The sequence below is a fragment of the Chlamydotis macqueenii genome, chromosome 21 (assembly GCF_036417535.1).
Source record: "Chlamydotis macqueenii isolate bChlMac1 chromosome 21, bChlMac1.mat, whole genome shotgun sequence".
Taxonomy (NCBI): Eukaryota; Metazoa; Chordata; class Aves; order Otidiformes; family Otididae; genus Chlamydotis; species Chlamydotis macqueenii.
The window spans coordinates 348478-376340 of record NC_141576.1 but is presented as its reverse complement, the minus strand read 5'-3'; the positions used below and the strand labels follow the sequence as shown (position 1 = coordinate 376340).

At 50.9% G+C, this 27863-nt stretch overlaps 1 protein-coding gene across 26 annotated transcripts in view; it reads left to right on the top strand.

Annotated features, from left to right (window-relative positions):
- The first annotated feature begins 249 nt into the window (after positions 1-249).
- LOC147598132 (uncharacterized) overlaps positions 250-27863 on the top strand; it is a 28848-nt gene continuing 1234 nt past the window's right edge. For 3 of the 26 annotated variants that reach the window (XR_015260811.1, XR_015260809.1, XR_015260804.1), the window contains exons 1-6: positions 426-586; positions 676-777; positions 1893-2038; positions 4584-4638; positions 4735-5015; positions 5127-5227. Coding sequence is in view for 3 of the 26 variants with exons in the window: in XM_086764378.1 (XP_086620504.1) it covers positions 22002-22016; positions 22303-22372; positions 24729-24809; positions 25781-25835; positions 25932-26106 (396 nt within the window). In the remaining 23 variants the exon portion in view is untranslated. The other 23 variants (XM_086764378.1, XR_015260803.1, XR_015260802.1 and 20 more) reach the window with 23 other exon arrangements.

The window sequence follows — 27863 nt, the reverse complement described above, 5'->3', positions numbered from 1 at the left end:
ACGCCGGGCACCTCCCCAGCTCGCCAGAGCTCCCCCCGAGCCTCCCCCGGCCCCGTGCAGCTGCCCGCCGCTCCGGCGCGTCCCCTGAAGCCTGTCCCGTAGCACCGGGCCACGCCCTGCCTTGAAGGCTGCGAGGGGGGACCTCAGTGTATCTGGAGAATCCCCTGCGGCAGCAGGCGCTCCGGCCAGGGGCCGCGTGCGGTAATAACGGTCGCTGCTTCTTCTTTCCCTCTCCCAGAGGCCGTGGCTGTCTGTTCCTCCCCTGGGAACGCTGTTGACTGCACTCGCCTCAGGCTTGTGTGGGCTGTCTCTGCCCGGCCGCGCTCTCCTGGCGGTGCGGGAGCGAAAATGAACGGATGGAGCGCTTACTGCCTGTGGAGAGGAGCTGCTGCAGCTGAAGCTGGAGAGGCCACAGAAAGGTAGAGAAGAAGAAACCAAAGGCCAGCCAGCCAGCAGCTGCCTCCCGCTGCAGGCCAGAGAGAGCCTAGCCTGCCTCTCCGGGTGAGGAAGGATCCCTCTTTGTACTCTTCAGCAGGCCAGACCGCCAGTGCGCACTGCACAGTCTGTATGTGGAACCTGAAGCACGGTACGGCCACATAGCGCGCGAGCGAGCGTGGCTACGTGTCTAGGAAGCTTTTTGTCTAAGAGCTGTAAGACACCCACGTATTCTCTTAGGTGGAGGACAGCCAAGTGGTCGGAGTTACAGAAGAGGAGAGAAGCAGAAAGCAGCATCTGACCTGTCAGATTCTCCCAGCAGTGCCGGGAGTGAGAGCTGTGGTGAGTCCCCGGCCCCTGGGGCTCTGCCTCCTCTCTTGTGCGTCCCTGTCCTTCCCTGCCGCTCCCGTGACCCCTACCTTTCCCAAGCTGCTGTGATTTGTTGTTGTTGTTATTGTTTCCTTCTGCCTCTCCTCTTCTGTCTGTTCTTGTATGCTCTTCCCCCTTTCTCTCTCCCTTTAAATCTCTTGTTCTACCGCTTCCTTTTGTTTTTATCCCTGCACTTTTGTTCTGCTCCCTCTCCTTCCTTTTTTTGTTCTCTGTCTCTGTCCTGCAGCCCATTGCTGTTTTTGCCTTTTCCATCTCTTTGTCCTGATCTGCATCCGTCTTCTCCCCCCACCTAATTTCTCCAGCCTGTTTTCTGGCCTTCTTTTCTTTGTGCCTCTGCATGCCTGCCCTGTGCCTCTGCCTTTCTATCTCTCTCTTTCTTTTCTTATCTTTCTTTCTCTATCTCTTTGTCTTGCGTACTGTCACTGTTTTTTTTTCCTGTTCTGTATCTCACTGTCTGTGACCTCCTCTGTGCCCCTGGATGTGTTTGCAGCCCCTGGGTGCAGAGCTGATGGCTGAGGACAGGCACAGGGAAGGGGGTGATGTGCTGTGGGGCTTTGGCAAGGGCCCCTGCTCCTGATGGGCTCCAGCTGGGGCTGGAGGTGGGGCAGCCCCAGATGGGTCCAGTGAGGCTGAGTGTGGCCCTGGCCCTGGCCCTGGCCCTGCTGTATGAGGGGCCTCCAGCTGTAAAGGGGGCCGCCTGGGCATGGCTGCTGGAGGGGACTGAGGAGTGAATCACAGGCAGGTGCCTCCAGCAAGGAGTGGCTGGTCCATCTGAGCCCTCCCTGACAGAGCAGACACCAGGACGCAGTGCCAGGAGCTCCGTGCCTCTGTCGGCCACGTGTGCGAGCCACCACGTTCTGCTACATTTGTCATTCAGCCCTGTCCAGAACGTAGCTGTGGTAGAAGTTAGATAGCATGCATGGTCTTGCTAGAAATGAAGCCTGGAGCATTTGTTTTCTTGTAGGAAGCTAAAGCAGGTGGTTTTTGATAATGTTGTCATTGCATGTAATGACATACTTTTCTAGTTAGCTTGGTATGACACCTATTTTTTTCTGCCTACACCCCAGAAAAAGTAAGTTGAGCTTTGCGTCTCTCAGCATCTGAAGCACCACGAGCGGCAGTTGCGGCGTCGGACTTCTTGGGAATGAGTGGAGCCGGTGAGCAGAGCACTGCGGCGCTTTTGAGGAGGAGAGTGCCACAGAAGAGATTGGTGGTAAGTGGTGTGATGTTGAAGGGCGGTGCTGTTTGGTAGGTTTTATTTTTGGGTTTTTTTTTTGCAGATGGTGATGAGGAGCTGGGTGAGCACAGCGCCATCTTAGTTAGCGTGGGGTTGTTCTTTTGAGGATGGAATCTGATTTCTGGCCCTTTGAGAGCTAAGTTGAGGGACCACAGCCGAGGAGGGAACAAGGTTGAAAACTGCAGGGAGGGTGTAGTAAATTGATGGGAGGAAGAGGGCTCCCTGGGAACAGTCTCTCTCGGGAAGGTGAAGGGGGAGACGTTACTGGTCAGTGTATGCTGGGCAAGAGTGTTGCAGCCTGGGGCGGTCTGCCTTTTATGCAGTCTCTAGGCTGGATAATGTTTGTGGGCCTGTAGAGGCGCTGGCAAGGGCCGGCGAGGAGCAGCACGAGCTTTCAGTGCTGGCACTTTTGGTGTGGCAGCAATCGTCTGACGTCCGTTATTTTGAGGCCTTTTTTCCGGTGGGTGGCGGTGCGGAGTTGACAGTGAAAGCGGGAGCACTGGCGTCCAGGAAATCCCAGAGCCCTCCTCTGCTCGGAGGCAGTTCACGAGGACAGAAGTGTTGCTGTGCTCCTTAACAAACAAATATTCAACTTGGCACGTAGAGGGTGAGGAGATCTCGGCTGTACTTAGGGTTGAGAAAATGTATGTAGGCATCTGTGTCTGTCCCCTGCCTGTATGTAGGACAGCGGTTCGAGTGAAACTAAAGCTGCCAATGAGTCAAAAAAAGGCCCGGGTGTCTGAAAAATGCAAAAGCTTTAAAGGCCGGTATCAGCAGCTGTACCAAAGGTGCTGCAAAATACTCTGTCCTTCGCGTGGTTTTAGTCCTGAGAAACCTTGCCCGAAAAGGAAGAGTTAGATTCGTGCCTAGCTTTAAACTAAGGGGTTTTTCCCTCTCTCTGCTGAATGTCTGCTGCCAGCGTTTCACCGTGGTCGCCCTTTCCTTGGCCGTGAAAGTACGAGATGGATGGAAAGGAGCCGCAGCGGTCTGCAAGTACAAGGTACATCTGCGATGCGTGACTGCGTTTTTCCTAAGGGACTTGCCGCATGGATTTTAAAGTGAATGTTAAGAATGTGGCGATTTTCCTTCTGTAGTCTTTTAACTAAATATTCAGACACAGGAAAAATCAAATGAGGTGTGGTCTGGAGCATAGTCTGGCCATGGGAAAAAAAATATTCTGGACAAGGAAAAAAAAAAAAAGCCACTCAATTTGGGGATAGTTGGTGTGACCCAGTGGGAGACGGAGGGGTTCTCGCTGGGGATTACGCAGTGTGGGTCCATTGTCCGGTGTGGGTCATCTCGTGCAGGTTATGCCGGGTGAGTTACGTGCTGTGGATTGTCCTGCGTGGACTCCCTGCTATAGGTCATCCTTACGCACCTTTCTTCCCACACGTACCCCTTGTCCTTGCGTGTCCGTCTCTCCCTCGTATCCGTCCCCACTGTCCCGCTCTGTGTTTCTCAGCCCTCCTGACGCGTGGATCAAACTCTACAACTCGGAGAGAGTTATAAAGCAGGCATGTTTATTTGGCACCGGGTGCGTGGGGGATTGCTTCTCCAAAAGCACGCACACTGACAGCACATTTTCCCAAAAATTTATACGGTGCAGGTATACACATTCCTAGGATTGCACAATACAGACATACATATGCATAAGTGAGGCGGGGTTATTAAAAAAACACTTGTGTTAGCATTTCAGATCTGTCTCTGGTGGTCGTTTACTTCTTCAGGGGTCTGATCTTCCTCTAGATGAACTTCAGTCATTCACCCATGCTCTCCTTTCACTTGGTGATTTCAGCAGTTTCTTAACGACTTCTGACCAACGTTGCAGCTCCTGTTATCATGTCCTTTGCTTGACATATTAGTCCTTGACGAATACCAGTTTCTTGATAAGTACCAGTCCCTGGTAAGCTTAAGTGAGTTTCAAGGCCAAGAGGATTGTTAGGCATTGTCTAGCAGACAGTTAGTCTCCTAAATCAAGCAGTATGCAGACAGTCAGTCTTCTAAATCAAGCAATATTTAGCAGACCGTTAATTCCCCGTATTACTTCCAAATGCTTTTCACTAAAACACCCCCCTGTGCGAGGTTTTCCTCCCTTGTGAGTTTTTTTTCCCCTGTGTTTTGCCCTTTGCATGCCTGGCACTCTTGTTTTGTGTCCCAATTCCCACTGCTCCAGCCCTGTTCGACGCCCCCCTTTTTGGCACTGCCTCCCCATGACCCCTCTGCCTCAGGATCCTTGGGGCGCTGCCTGTGTTCCCCAACTTACCCAGTGCCCCCCACCCCCAACTTTTATGGAGATTGTTTCCATTCTAAAATGAAAACACTCTAAATGTTTTCATTAGAAACTTACAAGTGTGTTCATTTGTATCAGTTGCATGTCTTGGGTTTTCTTTTGCTGTATTTTTTTTTTGTTCCACTTTTCCTTACCAGTGGTGGTTGTTTTCTTCCTTAATATTAAACTGTTTTTATCTCAAGACCCAAGAGTTGTCACGTTGACCTTTCTGAGTCTCTCCCCATCCCACAGGGTCGGGGGCAGTGAGCGAGCACAGTTGCTGGCTGGGGTTAAACCACGGCACAAGGTCAGCTGCAAGCCCTGCCTGGCTGATGCTTTAGGCTGTCGATGTCATTCCTAGTGTCTTGACAGTTTGTCTTTGTTCTTTGTCGTTGCTTTTTAGTGCCTTTTCCTCTGCTGTTTTGGGCAGCGGTGGTTGTGGAGCCGCTCCAGGTAGCCACTCTCTCAAGGGCAAGGGGGTGGCAAAGCCGCAAGCCGGTGCGCAGTCCGGTTGGATGAAGGCAGCCACCTATCACTGTGGATCGGTATTCTGGAAGATGCAACTGAAGGCCGTCTGACTGGCAGTTGCCTCCCGCTCCGTGCAAGAGACAGCCTACCTCTCTGGGTGAGGAAGTACCCAATTTGACGGCTGCTGCAGTCTAGATTGCCAAAGTGCACCACAGGGTCTGTACGCATATTTTAAAATGGGGTATGCTCAAGTACTGGGTGAGCAAGGCTACATTTCTGGGAAGCTTTGTCTCATAAGAGCTGTAACGCATCCCCCTCTTTTCTTAGGTTGGGGACAGTCAAGCAACTGGAGTGACAGAAGAGGAAGGGAAGAGAGGAGAAAGAAGGGTCTGAACTGGTAAACTCTCCCTGGAGCGCCGAGAGCTGCGGTGAGTCCTGGGCCCTCGGGGCCCCTTCTCCCCTCCTCTCCATCCCAGGGCCTCCTTGGCCCTCCCCCAGCTGCCTCTCTTTCCCTTTTTCTTTCTCACGCTGCTGTGATTTTCTTGGCTTCCCTGTATCTCTCTTCTTGTTCTATTTTGTTTGTTTTCTCCGTCTTTCTCTTTCCCCTTCTCTCTCTTCTTGTACAGCACCCTTTCTTTTTCTATTTGGGCTCTTGTTCTCCCCTCTCTCCTTCCTTTTTTCCACCCTCTGGCTCTGTCCTGCAGCCCATCACTGGTTTTTCCGTTTATTTCCCTTTATGCTGGCTCACATTTTTTTTTTTTTTTCTTTGCAGTTTCTCTGGTCTGTTTTCTGGCATTTGTTTCCTCCCTGTGCCTGTACGTGCCTTTCTGAGTCCGTGCCTTCCTGTCTCTCTCGTTTCTTCCCTTTCTTGCTTTATCCCTTTGTCTTGCTTGGTGTTGCTGTTTTTCTTCCATTTTGCCTCTCACTGCCCTTTTTCTCCTTCCTGTTCATCTCTTGCTGTCTCTGGGCCTTCATGCTGTTCCCTGGCCTGTTTTATTAAGTTGATATGCCTTTATAGCCCTTTCAAGATCTAAGTTTCTCCAACCCTCGTGCTTCTCACGAGTGCACAGTCTCTCTCTTTCTTTTTGTTTTGTCTGTCAGTCTGTCTTGTGCCCTGTCGTGTCGTTTCTCGCTATGTTCCTTTGTCCCAATCCTTGCTTGTATTCATGTTCTTCTCTGTCCTCCTGACAATCTTAGGTTGATGTTTTTTTTCCCATCTCTATCCTGCTGCTGCTGTTTCTTTTCTCTGTCATCTCCCCGTCCCTCTTTCTGTCTCTTTTCCTTGGTCAGTGCTTTTTCCCCCCCTATTTTGTCCCAATCTCACTCCTATTTTTTCCTCTTTTTATCCTGTTGCCCTGCTTCCTCCCACTTTATTTTCTGTTTTTCTCTCTCTGTCCCGTTTGCTCTCCTGTCTTTTCTAACTGTATTCCCCTGTACAGGTGGGTGTCTCTTCTTTCCTTTCTTTTTCCCTCATTATCTTTTTTATTTCTTGGTCTTTCTCTCTCAGTGCTCATCACAGCTGATTTTTCCTCCAGAGCTGTCCTGCTCTCTGTCCCTTTATTCTCTCTCTGTCATTCTGTGCTGCTCCCCGTGGTTGTTTTTTAATTTCTCCGTCTCGGTCCTGCAGGCCATCGCTATTTTGTTTTGCTTCCATTCCCGTGCCCTGCTTTCTGTCTTTGTTTCTCTTTGCCTTTGTTCAGCCTCCCAGCATTTTTTCCTTTCCCATTCCATCTCTCTGTCCTGCTCCCTATCCCTCTTGCTGTCCCAAATCTGGGTTTGTTTACCCAGTGCGCAGTACTCCAGGCTTACGCACAGAGCAGAGGTATTTACTTCTGTAATTTCTGCACAGCGATGGGTGCTAGGGGCTAAATCCACAAAGCTAGCCCACCTGGTTATAATGCTCAGTTTAAATTCTACATTCTCTGTCTTGCAGCTGCACGCTATTTGATTGTTTCCCCTCCATCTCTCTCTGCCTGCAGCTTGCTATCTGTCTTGTAACCTGTCACTGTTATTTTTTTGTTTCTCCATGTCACTCTGTCTAGCTTCCCAGTCCCCGTTTTTTAATTCTTCCCTCTTCCCTGTAGGCTGGTCGTGTTCCTATTATTTCACGTTGTGTTCTGCCTGGTCCTCTGTCCCTGTTTATCCATTGCTCCCTCTCTGCCCTGTGGCCTGTCGCACTTGCCCATTTAATTTCTGCCTCTGTCTCTGTCCAGCTCCCAGTCTCTGGTTTTCCATTTCCTCCCTCTGTGCCCTCTAGCCTGCTGCGTTTCTCCTTTATCCAGCTTGCTGCCTCTGGCTCGCCGATGCACCTGATTTTCAATTCTGCCCCTGTTCTTTCTGTATGCATCGCTATACTCTTTGTTCTCCAGCTCTCTCTTTTTTCCAGGCTCCTTGTCCCTATTTCTTAATTCTTCCCTCTCTGCCCTCTAGCATATAGCTGTATGATTTGTTTTGTGTTGTCCCCTTGCTTTCACCTTTTTTGTCCAACATTTGATATCCTGGCTCCCTGTCCCTGTTGTTTCATTCCTCCCTCTCTGCCCTGTTCTTATATTTTTATCTTTCTCCATCACTCTCTTGCTTTGGCTTCCTGTGTCTAGTTGTGTTTACCTCCCTCCCTGTCATGCTGCCTGGCTCAGGTTTTTCCTGCATCTCCATCCTGCTCCCCATCCTTCTTTGTTGGTCTCTGTCCTGCTCCCTCTCCCTCTTTCTGCTGCCTCTTTTCCTCTCTCTCCGCTGCTTCTTTGCCCACCTCTGTCAGGCTCCCTGTCCTTCTCTGTCCCCATCCTTCTCTCGCTATCCTGTTCCCTGCCTCGTGCTTTCTTGCTACACCCCCCTATCTGGCAAGCTGCCTCTTTTCTTTTCTCTTGTAGTGTTCTGTGCCCTGCTCTTTGTTTTTGGCAGCCTCCAAGTCTGCCTGGCAGCCTGGTGCTCCAGGAGACAGCCGACCGACCGTATGTTTCCCACTGATCGGATCCTGGAATGACTGCCAAGGTGTCCTGGGGACATGGAGCGGGGATCAGAGGCTGCAAGCTCCAGAGCAGACTCGCTGCTCAGACTTACGTGCGTGACTAAATAAAAACTTGCTGTCTCCTTTGACTTTCTGGCTGCGTTTCTGCTCACATCCCCTGGCCCCGTGCAAAGGGAGGAGCCCAGAGGAGGAGGTGATGCAGTGTGGGGGTCAGGCGATGGCCCCCAGTTCCTGCCGGGCTCCAGCTGTGGGCCGGGGCTGGAGGAGCCCCAGGTGCGGGCAGTGAGGGTGGTGGAGACGGCCCCTCCCTGTAAAGGGGTGGGTGCTGCTGGAGGGGCTGGTGCTGCCCTGCCCCGGGTGGCCGTGGAGGGGCCAGTGCGAGCCACGGGAGGAGTGGAGCGGTCGCCGAGCGCCGCCGGGCTGCGGCTGCGCCTGCAGCGATGGAGAAGGTGAGCGGGAGCCGGTGCGGCGGGTCCCGGGAAAAGCCGCGAGGAGTGCGGCCGTGCCTGCGGGGAGGGGGGGGCGCCGACCCAGCCGGCGGGGTCTGTGTCGGGTACAGCAAGTGGCGGGGGAGTGGGGGTGCCGCGGCGCGCTGGAGTCAGCGGCGGGGGCTGCCTGCAGCTGCTCTGGGGAGCCTGAGGCTGCGGTGGGCGGAGGGGGAACGGTGTCCCCGCAAGGAAGGCTGCCTTCGGCGGCATGCTGGGAGGTGTAGTCCCGGGGTACAGGGCTTGCGCTCGGCCGTGACGGCTCCGCGGAGCATGCCGGGAGGCGTAGTCTTTCCGTACTCGGCTGCCGGGCGCACATGCTGTGTTTGCCAGTGCACGCAGGGACGTGTAGTTTTTGCTGCGAAGCCACTGCATTGCTCTCGGCGTAGTCCTTGCTACTCCCGCGGGCCCCGGTGTATTTTTGTTCCCCGTTTCGTGTGGTTTTCTGCGGGCTTTCAGGCGCCCGAATAACGATAAACCAGCCCGGACGCTGCGCATGCGGAGCGTGGCGCTCCGCCGTGCTCAGTGCTGCCGCCTGGCGAAGCAAACCCGGTACTGCAGGTGAGCCGCGCAGGCGCCGCCGTGCTGCTCGCCGCCGCCCGCCCGTACCGGCGATGCGGTGGCTGCCGCGCTCGTTGCTGCCTCCCGGTAAGGAAACGCCGCTGCCGCCCCACGGGCACACTGCTGGCGGGCCCTCGGCGTGCAAAGCGCGGAACTGCAGCGCCGGCCCCGCACAGGGACAGAGCAGCGCGGGTGCCGGGCGCCCTTCCCGGGGGCGGGTGGGGGCAGGGCCAGCAGTGAGGTGAGCGGAGCCCCTTTGGCGAGTGCGGGGCTGTCTCCTGCCCGCTGGTCACCTGGGGCTGGCGGGATAGGGAGCTTCAAACTGCCCGGTGCAGCAGGGTTCCGGTCTGCTGGAGCCGGGTGAGGGCAGCCCCGGGGAGTTACCCGAGAGCTGAGAGAAGGGAAGAGGGGAAGGAGGCAGACCCCGCTGCAGGCACAGGTGCCAGGTGCTTCCCCCAACACAGCACAGCTCCACCTGAGGTTCCCTGAGCGCCGCTGGTCCTGTGCAGCTGCCCCCAGCTCCAGCGCCTCCCTTGAAGCCTGTCCTGTAGCCCCGGGCCGCCCCCAAGCCCTGTCGTGCAGGCTGCAAGCTGGCCCTTGAATGTGTTCCAGAATTCTCCAGAAACGCTGGTGCTGTTTGCATCGGTTTGGGGAAAGAGGGGGGTTTCTGGCAGTTCCTGCAGAAGGAGGGATTCCTGCCTGAGGAGAGCTACGGTCACCACTGTGGCTCACGGTTGCTTGTTCTTTCCTTCTCCCAGAGACAGCACTGAGGAGTCGGGTGTTGGTTCCTCTCTGAGGATGATGTTGACTGCATCAGGCTCGGGTTTGCGGGAGTTGCCTTTGGCCTCATTCTCTTAGCAGCATGGGCGAAAAGGGACACCCAGATGCTTACTGGCTGTGGACAGGAGCTGCTGCGGCTGAATCTGGAGAGGACAGAGACAGGTAAAGCAGCTGAGGAATAAAATAAACACCATGCAGACAGCAGGTCTGTCCAGCTGCAGACGAGAGAGCCCACCTCTCTGGGTGAGGAGGGATCTTAGCGTAGTTCTTAGCAGATGCGATGGCTGACGTCCACAGTGGGGCCTGTGTGTGACCGAAAGCACAGTACAGCCACGTAGCGTCTGCACGTGTGAGGCTAGGTATCTTCGAAGCCTCGTATTGTCAGAGCTTTCTTTATATCTCTTGGTCTGGTTCCCTCTCACTTCCTCTTCTCTGACCTGTTGGCCATAACTAGGTTGCTTTTGGTGGGTTGCTGGTTCCTTCTGCCTCTCTCTCTTACTCCCTCTCCTTTATTTACTCCTCCATCCCTGTGTCCCTGTTTTTTTGTGCTATCTCTCGGCTCTCTTCTCTATACACGCCTGTCCAGCTCAGCATCCCTCACTTGATCACAGCATCCCATTTTCCAGCTCCCTGTCCCCTGCCTCTTCTCTATGTCGCTCCTGTTTTTCTGTTCCCGTTTTCTCTGTCTGTCCTGCAGTGTTTGGTCAGGGAGCCTTGTAGCTAACTCACTGCGGGGATTTTTTTAATATGCATTCATGAATAGACTTTTCCTGCCTCCTCTGTGCCCCTGGACGTGTTTGCAGCCCCTGGGTGCGGAGCTTGTGGCTGAGGAGAGGCACGGGGGGGGTGGGGGGTGTGATGTGCTGTGGGGTCTTGGCAAGGGCCCCTGCTCCCGATGGGCTCCAGCTGGGGCTGGAGGTGGGGCAGCCCCAGGTGCAGCCGGTGAGGCTGAGGGTGGGGCTGGCCGTTCTATATGAGGGGGCTCCAGCTGTAAAGGGGGCTGCCTGAGGGGGTTGAGGAGTGAATTGAGGGGAGTCCCAGAGGCAGTTGCCTCCAGCAAGTGGTCCCCGTGGTGAGAAAGGATCTGTCTGAGCCCTCCCTGACAGAGCAGACACCAGCACGCAGTGCCAGGAGCTCAGTGTCTCCCTAGGACATGTGCATGAGCCAGCGGGTGTCCGGGAAGCCTTGTGGACGAGGAGCATCGAGGCATCTATTGTGTGCTGCTGAATGGGTGAGGACTGGGCAGGTGACACTGCACAGGATGAAGGGGCAGAGACGGAGAGAAGCTTCAGACAAGCTTTGGGGTGGTGAAGGTCTCCTGCCAGCATCTGGAGCTGCGGTGAGTCCCTCGTACTCTTCTCTGCATCCAGGCCCATCTCTGCCACCGTTTTCCAGATGTTTGCCTGCCTTCCTTCCTCTGTAGGGTACTTTGTTGAAGTCCCCTTCAGAGTTCCTCATTGTTAACTCTGAGGCTTCTTTGGTCTCTCGGGCCCCCTCTGGCATCCTCTGCTCCCTTTGCCCAGCTCTGTCGAGACATCCTCTGTGCCCCAGAGCCATGTTCTAGCTCAGGAGGGTTCTGAGCATCACTCTTTTCCCCTCAGAACCCTTCCTGCATCTGCATCTGTTAGCCAGGTCAGTCTTTGTGTCCTCTTACTTGTTCGATGTGCCTCCGCTGGGTCCGCTGCGGACGTCTGTCCTTTGTTGGATTTGCTTTTGAGCTCATTGCATTCCCAAGACTTCTTTGGTCTCTCCGGCTGCCCTTCAGGACCTCTCTGATCTGTGTGATGATGGCTCTCATTCCATCAGAAGCTTTTCCATCTTAGGGCTCCGCAGTGGTCTATTTCCTGGCTTATAGTCTGTTTCTGTTTGGTATCTGGTACCCCAAAGATGTCCGTGGTCGGCTCAGATCTCCTGAGTTTTCCAGAGAAGGCGATAGCCTTCATCTCCTTTTATTGACACATCTCCCGTGGTGTTTTTTGTTGTGCTTTGCAATTTTTGTCCTAGCTATGTAGATGTTAATTAGGCTGCTTTATACAGCTTTTGATCCATTTATTCTATTTCCATTGGGTTTTGTGTGTTTACTGTCCTTTGGAACTTATAGAGTTCTGTTAAGGGAGTCAGTTGGAGAGATGGTCGAGGTGACTCTGAATCGTCGGTGATTTACAGTAAATGATGTTTTTTGGTTTTTTTTGTTTTTTTTGTTTTTTTTTTCCAGCCAGAGATATTTTTGTGCAGGAATTCTTAGGGTGTCTAATTCTGCTTTGTCACTCGGTCCTATGCAGAACATAATTCTGGCAGAGGTTAGGTAGCATCTGTGGTGTTGCTAGAAATGAAGTGTAACCCTGTAGCATGTTTGTTTTCTTGGAGGAAATCAGAGCATGTAATTTTTAATAAGAATATTGTTATTGCATTTAATGACCCAGATTCCTAGGTAGGTTAGTACGACACATATCTTTGCAGGGCTGACCCAGAGGAAGAACAGGACATGGGTCGATAGCGCAAGTATGTATTTTGTGGGCGTGTACCGATGCCTTCAGAGTGTGTCAGAGGGTAAGGTTTTTGTGCTGTTTGGTGTAATGTTGTTCTGTTTTGTGTGTGTGTCAAAGATACGAGTTTTGTGTGGGAGCCTCAACGCGGCAACTGGAACTGACGAGTGCTGGGTGGGTGAGTCATCATAGTAAAGGAGCAGGAGATAGGCACAGGTGCCGGCAGGCTGAGGTTTCAAGCAGTATCTCCGCATGTGTCTTTTTGCTTGGCTTTGCGTAAGTGCCGCACGCAGGCTTAGAGGGACAGTGACATGCACAGTGATGAGCGGTTTGAGAAGGTGAGGCGGTTGTGGGCCAGGTTGGCATTTCAGATCGAAGTTTTACGTGGCAGGTCAGTGTAGCGTTTCTCTTTGGTGTTGCAGGTTCTGTGCGGACTGCCTGTGGAGCTGTGCGAGCGATTGAAGTGAGCTGGGGAGCGGAGAGCAGTAGCGTGGGGTTGCCGATGTCTTGCAAGTGCAATGGTAGTTTTGTGTCTCTTGCATTCATAGGGGCCACAAGGAAGGACAGCTGCAGTGCCCAATTCTGGAATTAACACAGAGTAGGTGAGGAGAATACAGTGGATTGAGGTGGGGCATGTTGCTGGAAATGTCCATGTTGATGGAGGTGATGCAGACTAACAACTCTGTTGTGTGAAGACTGGTGCTGACTTTCTTTTTTGCAGATGATGAAGAAAGACCTGGCAACTGCAAGAGTAATCCAGTGGAGTGACTGTGTTTTTTCTTGTTCAGCAATGGAATCAGACTCCCGGACCTGTGAAAGCTAAGTTGAGGCACGGGTGCTGGCGAGGGATCAGGGAAAGGAGGGGATAAGGTTGGCAATTTCAGGAAGGGGTTTTAAACGTAGTGTAGCTTGGAAGGCCTGTCTAAGAGCAGTCTCTTTTCAGTAGGTAAAAGCAGGTGGGTTACCGTTCAGCGTAATGCTGGCGTGTGCCGGGCAGGGCAGTTCCAGCCTACGTCTGTTGTTGTTTTGTTTGTGTGGTCTGTCTTCTGTGTCCTAGACCTTCCTCAGGTCTCAGTGTCCTCCTTTTGCTCAAGGAGCACGGCAGATGCCTCGGGCGCCAGCTCTGAGGTCCGGAACGCTGGTGCTCATCATCACGGTCCCGATCGGGCCCTTCTTTTATGGAGTTACAGGCTTCAGGCACGGATCGTTCTATCGTCTTGGAAGTTTAGGGACGGTGCTCTTTTCTGGCATCATTCTCGGCTGCATGAACAGCTCTACTCTCTAGCCGTCCATTTTCATGGACTGGGAATTCTTCCCTGCATCCTGACGTTCTCTAGGTCTTGAAGCCAGGCTTCTTGTGCATACATCTTCTCAGTTTGGAGACTAAGGTCCTGTCCCGGGCCATGATGTTCTGTTCTTCCTTCGGCGCTGCCAGAGTGCCCTCTCTTATTGCTGTCATGGTCCCACAGATTGTCTCCTCCGATGACGTTTTCTGTCCGGGCATCATCTTTCTGGCCAAGAGTTCTTTTCTGATCTTTGAGGCCCATAGTTTGCAGTGTTCTGTGTCGTGTCTGTGTGCATGTGTGTGTTTGGTTTGGAGTTGCCCTGCCTGGAGGTGTAGAGTTAGGGTTAGGTGGATTGGTGACAAGAGTCTGTAGTTATTATGGTGATATGCCTAGACCGTGGAGGCGAAGGTCATACAGTCATCTGGGACAGAGCAGTTGTCATCAGTATGTTAGTGAGGAGAGTCATTTCAAGGGTATTTTGCGGTGCTGAGGGGATGACCGGAGTCGTGTGGGAGAGGCAGCTAGCATACCAGTTCAGAGGATGGGATATCGAAGGTGTGAAGGCTTGTATGTGTAGAGCTTAATGTTTGAATTCTGTATTTCTTTTAACAGCAGGCTGTCCAAATGAATTCTTAAGCTCTCACTCTGCTAGCGGTTGACTTGTGTGACATTAATGTTTCTACGGATGCAGAGGCCTAAGCCGTGCACCAAAGGATGATGGAAGAGAGGTGAGCAGTTAAGATGGTGCGTGGGCACGTGGTGTTAGAGGGAATACGTGATGCGTGGCTGTAGGGCTACACTGATACATTGCTATTTTTCCTTTGAATTTGAAGGTCTGTATCGACGAGAGACAGGCACCATAGCGGACTTGGGCAAGGCAAGCGGTGATCAGCAAGCTGAAGTAGCAGTTCTTTTTCGGGTGTTGTATTGTTGGTGAATGGTTTAAGCAACCCATGTTGTTTGGGGTTTGCAGGTGGCGCACCAGCCTCCGTGTGTTAACTCAAACTGAGGGATCCTGGATGGGTGAGCTGTCGAGATAAAGGAGCAGGAGATGGACACCGGTGCAGGCAGGCTGAGGTTTGGGGCTGTATCTCAGCATGTGTTGTTTTGCTTGGGTTTTCATAGGTGCCACTTGGAGCGACAGTGAAGTGCACTGAAGAGTGATCCGAGAAGGTGAGGCGGTTGCAAGCCAGGCTGGCATTTAAGAGCAATGTTTTACATGACAACTCAGTGTAGTGTGGTGGGTGGGTTTTTTGTTGGTGTTTTTTTTTTTTTTTTTTTGTTTTGCAAGTTTTGCACAGGCTGACTTTGTAACTGTGTGAGTGTTCGAGGTGAGCCAGGTAGCAGAGAGGAGGAGTGTGGGGTTGCTGATGTCTTGTAAGCGTAATGGTAATTTTGTGCCTTTTGCTATCTTAGGCGCCACAAGGAAGGACAGCTACAGAGTCCAACTCTGGAACTGTCACGGACCAGGGGAGCGGAATACGGTGGTTTGTCCAAGGTGGGGCAGATTGCCAGAAATGTCTGTTTTGATTAAGGTGATGCTGAATAATGATGCTGTTGTGAGAGGGTAGGTGTTGGCTTTTTTTTTTTTTTTTTTTTTGCAGACAATGAAAAGAGACCTCGTGACTGCAGGAATAATCCAGTGGGGTGACTGTGGTGTTTTCTTGTCATGCATGGAATTGGACTCCTGTCTTCCGAAAGCTAAGGTGAGGCACGAGTGCTGGCGAGGGGTCAGGGTGGGGAGGGGATGAGGTAAGGAATTGTAGGGAAGACTTCTAAAGATCATGTGGAGTGGAAGGCCTGTACAGGAACAATCCCCTTTCAGCAGGTAAAAGGGGGTGGGTTACTGTTCAGCATGATGCTGGCGTGTGCTGGGCAGGGCAGTTCCAGCCTGTGTCTCTTGTTTTGTTGGTTCTGTGTCTTAGACCTTCCTCGGGTCTCAGCGTCCTCCTTTTGCTCAAGGAGCACGGCAGGCACCAGCTCTGAGGTCCAGAACGCTGGTGCTCATCATCACGGTCCCGATCGGGCCCTTCTTAATGCTTGGATTGTTCTCTCATATTGGAAGTTTAGGGACAGTCCTCTTTTCTGGCATCGTTTTTGGCTGTGTGAGCAGCTCTGCTCTCTAACCGTCCATGTTCACGGACTGGGAATTCTTCCCTGCAACCTGATGTTCTTTAGGTGTTGGAGCCAGGCTTCTTGCTCATACTTCTCAGTTTGGAGAATAAGCTCTTGTCCCAGGACATGATGTTCTACTCTTTCTCAGGCGTTGGCAGAGAGCCTCTTCTTATCGCTGTCACGGTCCAACAGGTCCATGTTCTCTGATGATGTTTTCCGTCTGGGCTTCATCTGTCTGGCTGAGAGTGTTTTTTGATCTTAGAGGCCTGTAGTTTGTGGTGTTCTGTGTAGTGTCTGTATGTGTGTCTGTTTGGCTTTGAGCTGCCCTGCCGGGGTTGTAGAACCAGAGTTAGGTAGAATAACGGTAAGTGTCTGTGGTTAATACGGTGAATATGCCTAGACTGTTGAGGCGAAGGTTGTCTGGTCATCTGGGGATCGAGCAGCTGTTGTCAGCAGGTGAGCGAGGAGAGTAATTTCTGCAGTATTTTGTGAGCAATGAGGGAATGACCAGAGCCGTGTGGGAAAGACCGCTAGTGTGCCAGTTTTGAGGATGTGTTTTAGAAAGTGTGAAGGCTTGCATGTGTAGGGCTTAATGTTTGAATTCTGTATTTCTTTTAATGGCAGGCTCCAGTTGGTACTCCTAAATCAAAAGGAGATCCCTGGAGTTGTTAAGCTCTCGCTCTGCTAGCGGTTGACTTGCGTGACATTAATGTTTGTACAGATGCAGAGGCCTGAGTTGTGCACTGAACGGCAATGGGGGAGAGGCGAGTGGAGTGCAGTGAAGAGGTGGGTGAGTGCATGGCATTGGAGGGAACAAGTGATGGGTGGCTACAGGACTCAATTATAGTATTTCTTTTATTGTAAAATTTGAAAGTGAGAAGCGACAAGTGCCTTGAGAGTCGGGCAGTGGGGTGGACTCAGGCAAGGTGAATGGTGCTTGGTGGGCTGAAGTTGCAGTTACTTTTCAGGTCTTGCATGGCTGGTGAAGTTTTAATCAACTCATATTGTTTGGTGTTTGCAGGTGCTCCGCCAGCCTCAGTGTGACAACTGGAACTGACATACCTAGGTGGGCGAGCTTTTTTTCTTCCTTCCTGTTTTGCAGATGAGGGAGAGGGACCTGGCAACTGCAGGAGTGGGGTGCCTGTGTTTTTTCTTGTCAAGGATGGATTGAGACTCGCAGCCCACTCAAAGCTAAGTTGAGGCACAGGTGCTGGCGAGGGGTCGGAGGAGGGAGGGGACGAGGTTAGGAACTGTAGGGAAGACTTAAAAAGATAGTGTTGAGCGGAAGGCCTGTCCCCTTTCAGCAGGTAAAAGGGGGTGGGTTACTGTTCAGCATGATGCTGGCGTGTGCCGGGCAGGGCAGTTCCAGCCTGCATCTGTTGTTGTTTTGTTTGTATGGTCTGTCTTCTGTGTCTTAGACCTTCCTCGGGTCTCGGTGTCCTCCTTTTGCTCAAGGAGCACGGCAGATGCCTCGGGCGCCAGCTCTGAGGTCCGGAACGCCGGTGCTCATCATCATGGTCCCGATCGGGCCCTTCTTTTATGGAGTTACAGGCTTCAGGCACGGATCGTTCTATTGTCTTGAAAGTTTAGGGACGGTGCTCTTTTCTGGCATCATTCTCGGCTGCATGAACAGCTCTACTCTCTAGCCGTCCATTTTCATGGACTGGGAATTCTTCCCTGCATCCTGACGTTCTCTTGAAGCCAGGCTTCTTGTGCATACATCGTCTCAGTTTCTAAACTAATGTCTTGTCCCAGGCCATGATGTTCTGTTCTTTCTCTGGCGCTGCCACAGAGCCTTCTCTTATCACTGTCCTGGTCCCACAGGTCTTCTTTCTCAGTGGGATTTTTCCATCCAGGCTTCGTCTTTCTGGCCAAGAGTTTTCTCTGATCTTAGAGGCCTGTAGTTTGTAGTGTTCTGTGTAGTGATGGTCTATGCATGCGTGTGTTTGACTTGGAGCTGCCCTGCCCACAGGTGTAGAGCCAGGGTTAGGTGGAAGAGCGATGAGAGTCTGCAGTTAATATGGTTATATGTCTAGACTGTAGACGCAAAGGTTGTACGGTCATCTGGGATTGAGCAACTGTTGTCACTAGGTGAGAAGAGTAATTTCTGCAATATTTTGGGGGTGCTGAGGCCATGATGGTAGCCATCTGGGAAAGGCAAACATAGTGCCAGTTGAGGGGATGGCATTTCAAAAGTGTGAAGGTTTGTACATGTAGAGCTTAATGTTTGAATTTTATATTTCTTTTAATGGCAGGCTGTAGTTGGGCTCCATTTAGTACTGCTGAACCACAAGGAGCCCTCTGGAATTCTTAAGTTATTGCTTTGCATGAGGTTGACTTGTTTGATATTAATGTTTCTACAGATGCAGAGGGACGAGTCGTGTGCTAAATGGTGACGGGGAGAGGTGAGCAGAGCGCAGTAAAGAGGTGGGTTGGTGTGTGGTATTAGAGGGAATGGGTGATGGGTGGCTATAGGACTAAATTATAGTATTTCTATTATTTTAAAATTTGACAGTGTGAAACGATGAGCACCGTGAGAGATGGGCACTGGAGTTGAGTTGGGCAAGGTGAGCGGTGACTGGTGGGCTGAAATAGCGGTTATTTTTCAGGTGTTGTGTGGTTGGTGAAGTTTTAATCAACCCGTGTTGTTTGGGGTTTGCAGGTACTGTGCCACTGTCAATGTGACAACTCGAAATGATGGATCCTAGGTGGGCGAGCCGTCAAAGGAGCCAGAGAGTGGGCATAGGTGCTGACAGACTGAGGTTTTGGGTGGTATCTCAGCATGTCTTGTTTTGCTTGGGTTTTCATAGGTGCCACTCTCAGGCTTGGAGGGGCGATGAAGTGCGTAGATGAGCAGTCCCAGGTGAGGCGGTTGCAAGCCAGGTTGGTGTTTAAGAGCCAAGTGTTACATGGCAACTCGGTAATGTTTTGTTTCTTTTTCGTTTTGCAGGTTGCGTGTGGGATGCCTGTAGAAGTCCGTGAGCTGCTGAAGCACGTCGGGTAGCAGAGAGGAGGAGGTTTTGGTTGCTGATATCTTGCAAGTGCAATGGTAATTTTGCGTGTCTTGTGTTCTTAGGTGCCACGAGCAAGGACAGGCGCCGCATCTGACTCTGGAATTGATGCAGAGCAGGCACTTGGAACGCTGTGACGTGTCTGAGGTGGGGCTGGTTTTGGACAATGTCTGTGTTGTGATGCTGCCTGGTGTGAGGGTTTTTTTTGTTCTGTTTTACAGATGATGAAGTGGGACCTGGCGACTGCAGGAATAATCCAGTGGATTGACCGGAGTTGGTTTTGTCAAGGATTGAATTAGGCTCCCGGCCCTCTGAAAGTTAAGTTGAGGCAGGGTGCTGGAGAGGCATCGGGGGAGGGAGATGGCGAGGTTAGGAATTGCAGGAAGGAGTTTTATAGCTGGTGTGGAACGGAAGGTCTGTCCAGGCACAGTCCCTTTCAGCAGGTAAAGGAGACGGGTTACTGTTCAGTGTGATGCTACTATGTACTGGGCAGGGCAGTTCCAGCCTGTGTTTGTGTCTGTGTCATTCATGTGGTTATTCTTCTGTCTTTTAGACCTTCCTTGAGTCTCAGTGGTCCTCCTTTTGCTCAAGGAGCACGGCAGGCGCCTCAGGCACCATCACTGGCACCTCAAATGGCAGTACTCATCGGTGCGGTCCCAATCGGGCCCTTCTTCTCCTGTAACACAAAGCGTAATACGTGGATCATTCTTGCGTCTTAGAAGTTTAGGGACAATCCTCTTTTCTGGTGTCCTTCTTAACTGTGTGAGCAACTCTGCTCTCTAGCCATCCGTTTTTATGGACTGGGAATTCTTCCCTGAATTCTTATGTTTTTAGGTCTTGAAGCCAGGCTTCTTGCACATGCATGCACCCTTTCAGGTTTGAGAGTAATGTCTTGTACCGGGCCATGTCATTCTGTTCTTTCTCTAGTGCTGCAAGACAGCCTCCTCTCTTATCGCCATCCCAGTCCTGCAGGTCTTATGCTCTGACGGCATCTTCTGTCTGGGTGTCATCTTTCGGGCCCAGAGTTTTCTCTAATCTTTGAGGCCCCTAATTCACAGTGTTCCGTGTAGTGTCGCTCTGTCCATGTGTGTGTTTGGCTTGGAGCCGCCCTGCCCGGAGGTATAGAGTCAGGGTGAGGTGGAAGAGCGATAAGAGTCTGTGGTTAATATGGTGATAGGCCTAGACGGTTGAGGCAAAGATGGTATGGTCACGTTGGATGAAGCGAGTGTCGTCAGCAGGTGAGGAGAGTGGTTTCTTTAGCATTTTGCAGGAGCTGAGGGAATGATAGGAGCCCTCTGGGAGAGGCAGCTAGAGTGCTAATTGAGAGGACAGAATCTCAGAATTTTTCAAGTTTGTATGTGTAGGGCTTAATATCTGGATTCTCTATGATGTTTAATGGCAGTCTGTCGTTAGGCTGTAGATGATATTCCTAAATTGAAAAAATGCATCTGGAATTTTTAATCTGTTTTTTTGATATTAATGTTTCTACAGATGCAGAGGGATGAGCCGTGCAGGGCGATGGAGGAAAGGTAAGCAGAGGGAGGTAAGAAGCTAGGCTCGTGTGTGTTATTAGAGGGACGTTGTACCTTGTGGCTATATGACTACATTATGGTGGTGTGTGGTTTTGGTTTTGTGTTTTTTTTTTTTTGGTTTTGTTTTAATTTGAAGGGCTGAACCTATGAGTGATGTGAGATAGCACCTTGTCATAGCGCCCATTGGGCCCTTTCTTTAGGTTTTTTTTTGTTTTTTTTTTTCTGGTTCCCAAGCACTCCCAAAGCTGCATGTCAGGCCTTGGGGGTCAGGGCTCTGCGATGGCTGCACCCTTCCCCGCTCCTCAGCATCACAGATGGGGACTGCAGAGGGAGTCAGAAGACAGCCAGGGCGTGTGGGGCCCTGCAAGGCAGCAACAAGGCTATGAGCGGGGCTGCACGTACACAGGAAGAATGGACCGCAACGATTCGTGCGCTTGCTGACGCAATGCCTCATGCTAGGCACGGATAGGTACGTGGGCGTAGGGGGCGGGTGCGTTCGTGTGCGTAGCGGGTGTACAGGCTTGCCTAGCAGGCATACGAGTATATATTGCGATGTGACGCAGCAGTAAATTGAGAGCTGACTCCACGGCATCTGTGTCTGTGTCTCTCTCCCTGGGATGGGATCCCGGTAGAGGGGGTCGGTTCGTTGTCGCGCGGCAACAAGGGCGAGCTGGTTTGGGGCCTGAAAGTGGAGACTGAGACTTCTGTTCCTGAGGCTTTAAAACTAGTTTGTGTGGCGCATCTTGGGGCTCAGAAAGAGATTGGGTTGTTTGGCTTTGGGCTTAGAAACACAAGGTCCATTCCTGCACTTTTGGTGCTTGAGAACAGGCTCAGAAGCTGGGTTTTTGGGCTCAGAAACAGGCACTAAGTGAGCTGGCACGGGGTCCAAAAGCAGCAGCCAGGGTGGCTGTTGGCGTAGGGAAGTGGGAGAGCACTGGGGGCTGCAGGGGACAGCAGGGAGTGGGCAGGGTCTGCAGCCCCTCTCTGGAGGTGGGAGCCTGGTTGTATCGGACCTCGCAGGTCAGGAGGCCGGCACATGCCAGACTGAGCTTGATGTCTGAGGTGGTTTCTGGGTGGAAGGGTGCTTTTCAGGTGCCCCATGTCCTCCTTTGAGTCCAGCTCTTTCTTCTATGCTGCCTAGAATAGTTATTAGGTAATTAATCATACAAACTATTTAATACTTATGCAATGTGCAGCTATGACCTTTAATAGTAGTACTGAAGTTATGACAGCGATTCCCTTATGACCTTGTCAAAAGCCCAGGCTGTTGCAAATAGCTGGAGCTGGTAAGGAGCAGGAGCAGGAGCTGAAATCAACCGGAGCTTCAGTGCAGAGCCGGGGCTTCTGTTAGCCAGAACTGTGGCAAGCGGGAGCTGGACCCAGACAGGTGGTCTGCTGCTTGAAGCATGCATGAGCCACAGCCAAAATTACCAGCAGTCTTAATGAGCAGGAGCTGCAATTAGCTGGAGTGTCTGTTGGCCGGACCATGCTCCCAGAGGCCAGGCGCAGACAGGGCTGTCCCCAACGAGCACCTGCGAGCAGCAGGGAGGTGACTCATCCTTCTGTCTGTGTGTGGAGGGTGTCTCCCATTCCCGTTCCCAAGGGCAGAAAGTGAGGTGGGGGTCCCCTGGGTCTCGTGGGGCAGCCCTGCTTCGAGGGGACACGGGCAAGGCAGCAGCACAGGACGTCAGTGTTCCCCTGGTACGTGGTAAAGGGGAGAGAAACCGGCCGGTCAGAGCTCCCAGGATACAAGGCCAGGATGGCCCTGCTGGCACAATCCTCCATTGTCTTTTCCCCACTGGCTGCGTGTGACAAGCAGGTTAGGTGTTTGCCTTCTCTTTCTCCACTGTCACTTTCTGTGTCACATGCAGAAAATTCTGCATGGTTGATTCCATTTGCTGCCAGGGTGGAAAAGCTGGTGAAAATTGCAGTTAAGAGAGCATCCCTCATTCCCAAGTTGGTCCGTTGATAGTTACGAATGTTTTCCTTTCAGGTAAAAGAATGAACTTTCATGTCCTAGAAATTAAGAGCTGCCCGTTACCTTCTTTAGGGTCAAGTGCCTCTCTCCTGTTGCTTCATACTAATGTTATGGGCAAGCTGGAAACAGCCTTTTATTTTTATATGCTTATCTCAATTTTTGGCAATGTGTGGTGTCAGTATAGGTAATGTTTTCAGACCTAGGTGCCAGTAGCAATGTAATGTGTAATGGATGAAACAGGATGTAAACTGATGTTTACATTTTATTCTTTTTCTTTTTTCTTTTTAATTTTTTTTATTAGAGTGGTGATGATGGGTTGACCTGTGGCTCAATCCACCTGTTTCGTGGAGCTTTCAATCTAGAACTTTTGGGTAAGAAAGTTTGTCCTTTGGAAAAAGGAACAGTCATTGATAGGATTGAGGTGTAGATTTGCAGAGTTCCTTAAGTTCATAAATGGACATAAAGCCAAATTTCACTACTTAATGTTGTTGTTGTTGGTCTTTGCTGTCATTAATTTTGCCACAGCTCTGGGAGGTCTGATTTTTTTTTTTTTTTTTTTTTTTAGTCTCTAACACCTCTTTTCTGTGGTTGTTGGTTTTTTTTTTTTTGGTTACTCCTCCCCCCCCCGCCCCCCCAACAGACACTATGTTTAAATGTTAGCTTCCTCACAAATGTGTTGGTCAATATAATTGAGTTGTGATGGTTAAAACCACATAGGCGACATGCATTTTGCAGGTCTGAGCATTAGTTGTTGACATGTTGTCGTAGTTCAGCCCCGATTGGGACCAGACTACACAGTCTCTCTCTCTCTTGCTCCCCCCACCCTCCGAGAGAATAGGGGGAGATGATAAAAGGAAAATGGCTCGAGGTTTGAGATAAGGACGGGGAGAAATCCTTAAAGTTACTGTCGCGGGCAAAACAGACTCAACTTGGGGAAAAGTATTAATTTATTTCTAAAACTAGCAGGAGAATGAGACAGGGAACAAGATAACTTCCCCCCACCACTCCATCTTCTCGGGCTTAACATTATCTCTACCACCTTCCCCTCCTGAGCGGCACAGGGGGGAAGAGGGAATGGGGGCTGCAGTCAGTTCATCACGCGTTGTTTTACGCTGCTGCGTCATCGTCAGGGGAAGAACTCCTCGCATTCCTCCTCTGCTCCATCGTGGGGTCCCTCCCATGGGCTACAGTCCTTCGTGAAACTGCTCTGGCATGAGTCATCTCTTTCACGGGGTGTAGTCCCTCCAGAACAGCTGCCCCAGTGGGGCCTCCACAGGCCACAGCCTCCTTCAGGCACCCGCCTGCCCCGACGTGGGGTCCTCCACGGGCTGCAGGGGCATCTCTCCCCCTCCATCGGCCTCCATGGGCTGCAGGGGGACAACCTGCTCCACCATGGTTGTCACCACAGGCTGCAGGGGAATCTTGGCGAGGAGCCGCATTACTCCTCCCCCCCTTCTTCAGTGACCTTGGCGTCTGCAGCCGTTCCTTGCAACAGGCTGGCAGATGCCTCTTAGGATCCTTTTTACATCTTCTTCACTTCTCATCTCCTCTCCACTTCTTGCAACCAGGCCAGGCCCAGTCGGCTGCCCGGCGGGACGCCAGAGGGTGAGGCCTGCAAGGCCCACAAGGCTCGTACCTCCCCCTCTCTGCCCCTACTCAGCTGCTTCACATCTTCTCTTTTTTTTTTTTTTCCTGTTTTCCCCTTCTTAAATACATTATTGGAGAGGTGTTATCACGGGACATTCTTCTACCAATTGGCTCGGCCCTGGCCAGCAGCGGGTCCGCCGTAGGCCCGGCTGAGTCCACTAAACAAAGGGGAGCGACTTCTAGCAGTTTCCTACAGAAGCCACCTTAGGCACCCCCCTCACTAAACAAAACCAGAAGACATGTATATGTCATTGGGATACAGATCACATGCGCTTCATGCTCTGACTACACAATATGCTGAGACAGAGATGAGCCCTAAAGAAAAAAAGAAACCAAACAAAGAAAAACAAAGTCATTAGATGTTTTGTGTGGGTTGGGTGGTCTTTTAAAAAAAGTGCAATGTTGACTGGTGACAGCCCACAGAGTTCTGGTGCTGCCTGAACTCTCCTTATTTCAATCCTCTCTCATGGCTGTTATTGTCATCTGGATAATTTTAGAAGAGCAATTAAGTTACTTGGCTGTGTGAATGTGCTGGTAATAGTAGGAAGGTAAATGCTGGAACCGGTACTGAATAACTTGTCTCCAGGTAGAATTTCTGAAGGAATAACTACTGTAACAGGAAGCAAATACCAAGTTAGCAAAAATTTTCATGTCGAATGCTTCAAAAGTCTTATTGCCAAATGTTCAGAAAGTCAGATCAGTTGCCGTAGTCTTTAACATAAATATTCTACTTGGGCTGTATCAAACGAGGAAGCTGAATCTAGGTTTGGCAAAATGGATGTAGGTGTCTGTGTCTGTCCCCTGCCTGTATGTAGGAAAGTGAATATAGTGAAACTGAAGGTGCCACTGAGTCAAAAAAAAAAGCATGATTTTGTGAAGAATGCAAAAGCTCTAGGGGTTGGTATCAACAGCTGTATCAAAGGTGCTGCAAGATAGTTGTTGTTTTGTTTTGTTTTTTTTTTTTTCTCCAGTCAGTTGTAGTCTTGACACACCTTCCCCAAAAAAGAAAGCTTTAGATGCCTACCTAGCTTAATGCTAAAAGGTTTTTTCCCCCCTATCTGCTGAATGTCTGCTTGCCAGCATTTCACCGTGGTCGCTCTTTCTTCGGCCATGAAAGTACGAGACAGATGGAAAGGAGCCGTAGAGACCTGCAAGTACAAGGTACGTCTACAATGCGTGACTGCATTTTTCCTCAGAGACTTGTAGCATGGAATTTACAGTTAACATTAAGAATGTGGTGATTTTACTTCTATAGCCTTTCAGCTAAATATTTAGACACAAATAACAAAGATGAAGTTTGTTGTGCATGTTATGCCTATGGAAAAGTAATTTGTATATTGTGGACAAGGGAAAAAAAAAAAAAGCCACCCGATTTAGGGCAAGTTGGTGTGATCCAGTGGGAGATGGAGGGGTTGTGGCTGGCGATGTGGCTGGGTATGTGGCTGGGTATGTTGTCTGGCATGGGTCATCTCGTGCAGGTTATGCCAGGTGAGTTATCTGCTGTGCGTTATCTTGCGTGGACCCCCTGCCGTAGGTCATCCCTATGCACGTCTCTCCTATACACCTTTCTACCCACACATACCCCCTACACGTCGATATCTCCCTTGTATCTGTCCCCGCCGTCCTGCTCTGTGTGTTTCTCTGCCCTCCCAAATGCTTTTCACTAAAACATCCCCCTGTACAAAGTTTTCCCCACCTGTTTTTTTTTTTTTCTTTTCTGTGTTTTGCCTGTTGCATGCCCTGCACTCTGGTTTTGTGTCCCCCCATTCCCACTGCTCCAGCCCTGTTCGACGCCCCCCTTTTTGGCACTGCCTCCCCATGACCCCTCTGCCTCAGGATCCTCGGGGTGCTGCCTGTGTTCCCCAACTTGCCCAGTGCCCCCCACCCCCAACTTTTATGGAGATTGTTTCCATTCTAAAATGAAAACACTCTAAATGTTTTCATTAGAAACTTACAAGTGTGTTCATTTGTATCAGTTGCATGTCTTGGGTTTTCTTTTGCTGTATTTTTTTTTTTTTGTTCCACTTTTCCTTACCAGTGGTGGTTGTTTTCTTCCTTAATATTAAACTGTTTTTATCTCAAGACCCAAGAGTTGTCACGTTGACCTTTCTGAGTCTCTCCCCATCCCACAGGGTCGGGGGCAGTGAGCGAGCACAGTTGCTGGCTGGGGTTAAACCACGGCACAAGGTCAGCTGCAAGCCCTGCCTGGCTGATGCTTTAGGCTGTCGATGTCATTCCTAGTGTCTTGACAGTTTGTCTTTGTTCTTTGTCGTTGCTTTTTAGTGCCTTTTCCTCTGCTGTTTTGGGCAGCGGTGGTTGTGGAGCCGCTCCAGGTAGCCACTCTCTCAAGGGCAAGGGGGTGGCAAAGCCGCAAGCCGGTGCGCAGTCCGGTTGGATGAAGGCAGCCACCTATCACTGTGGATCGGTATTCTGGAAGATGCAACTGAAGGCCGTCTGACTGGCAGCTGCCTCCCGCTTCGTGCAAGAGAGGGCCTGACTCTGGGTGAGGAAGATCCCGTTTTGAAGGCTGCAGCAGGTTAGATCGCCAAAGAGCGCCAGAGGGTCTGTACACATAATTTAAGAAGGGGGGCACGGTCAAGTACTGGGTGAGCAAGGCTACGTTTCTAGGAAGCTTTGTCTCATAAGAGCTGTAACGCATCCCCCTCTTTTCTTAGGTTGGGGACAGTCAAGCAACTGGAGTGACAGAAGAGGAAGGGAAGAGCAGAGAAAGAAGGGTCTGAACTGGCAAACTCTCCCTGGAGCGCCGAGAGCTGCGGTGAGTCCCGGGCCCTCAGGGCCCCTTCTCCCCTCTTCTCCATCTCAGGGCCTCCTTGGCCCTCCCCCAGCTGCCTCTCTTTCCCTTTTTCTTTCTCATGCTGCTGTGATTTTCTTGGCTTCCCTGTATCTCTCATCTTTTTCCATTTTTCTGTTTTTTCTCCGTCTTTCTCTTTCCCCTTCTCTCTCTTCTTGTACAGCACCCTTTCTTTTTCTATTTGGGCTCTTGTTCTCCCCTCTCTCCTTCCTTTTTTCCACCCTCTGGCTCTGTCCTGTAGCCCATCACTGGTTTTTCCTTGTATTTCCCTTTGTGCCGTTCTGCATCCTTTTTTTCTTTGCATTTTCTCTGGTCTGTTTTCTGGCATTTGTTTCCTCCCTGTGCCTGTACGTGCCTTTCTGAGTCCGTGCCTTCCTGTCTCTCTCGTTTCTTCCCTTTCTTGCTTTATCCCTTTGTCTTGCTTGGTGTTGCTGTTTTTCTTCCATTCTGCCTCTCACTCCGTCCTGTTCATCCCTTGCTGTCTCTGGGCCTTCATGCTGTTCCCTGGCCTGTTTTATTAAGTTGATATGCCTTTGTAGCTCTTTCAAGATTTATCTTTATCTCTCCAACCCCCGTGGTTCTCACAAGTGTGTGCTCTCTCTCCTTGAATGTTTTTTTGTTCTGTCTGTCAGTCTGTCTTGCTCCCTGTCCTGTCGTTTCTTGCTATATCCCTTTGTCCCGATCCTTGCTCGTATTCATGTTCTTCTCTGTCTGGCTGTCTATCCAAGGTTTTTTTCCCACCCCCATCTCCATCTGGCTGCTGCCGTTTTTTTTTTTTTTCCTCTGCCTTCTCCCTTGTCCCTCTTTTCTTGGTCAATGTTTTTTTCCCCCCCATTTTGTCCCGATCTCACTCCTATTTTTTCCTCTTTTTATCCTCTGCTTCCTTCCACTTTATTGTCTGTTTGTTTCTTTCTCTGTCCCATTTGTCTCCTGTCTTTTCTAACTGTACTCCCCTGTACAGCTGGGTGTCTCTTCTTTCCTTTCTCCTTCCCTCACTATCTTTTTTTATTTCTTGGTCTTTCTCTCTCAGTGCTCATCACAGCTGATTTTTTCCTCCAGAGCTGTCCTGCTCTCTGTCCCTTTATTCTCTCTCTGTCATTCTGTGCTGCTCCCCGTGGTTGTTTTTTAATTTCTCCGTCTCGGTCCTGCAGGCCATCGCTATTTTGTTTTGATTCCGTTCCCGTGCCCTGCTTTCTGTCTTTGTTTCTCTTTGCCTTTGTTCAGCCTCCCAGCATTTTTTCCTTTCCCATTCCATCTCTCTGTCCTGCTCCCTATCCCTCTTGCTGTCCCAAATCTGGGTTTGTTTACCCAGTGCGCAGTACTCCAGGCTTACGCACAGAGCAGAGGTATTTACTTCTGTAATTTCTGCACAGCGATGGGTGCTAGGGGCTAAATCCACAAAG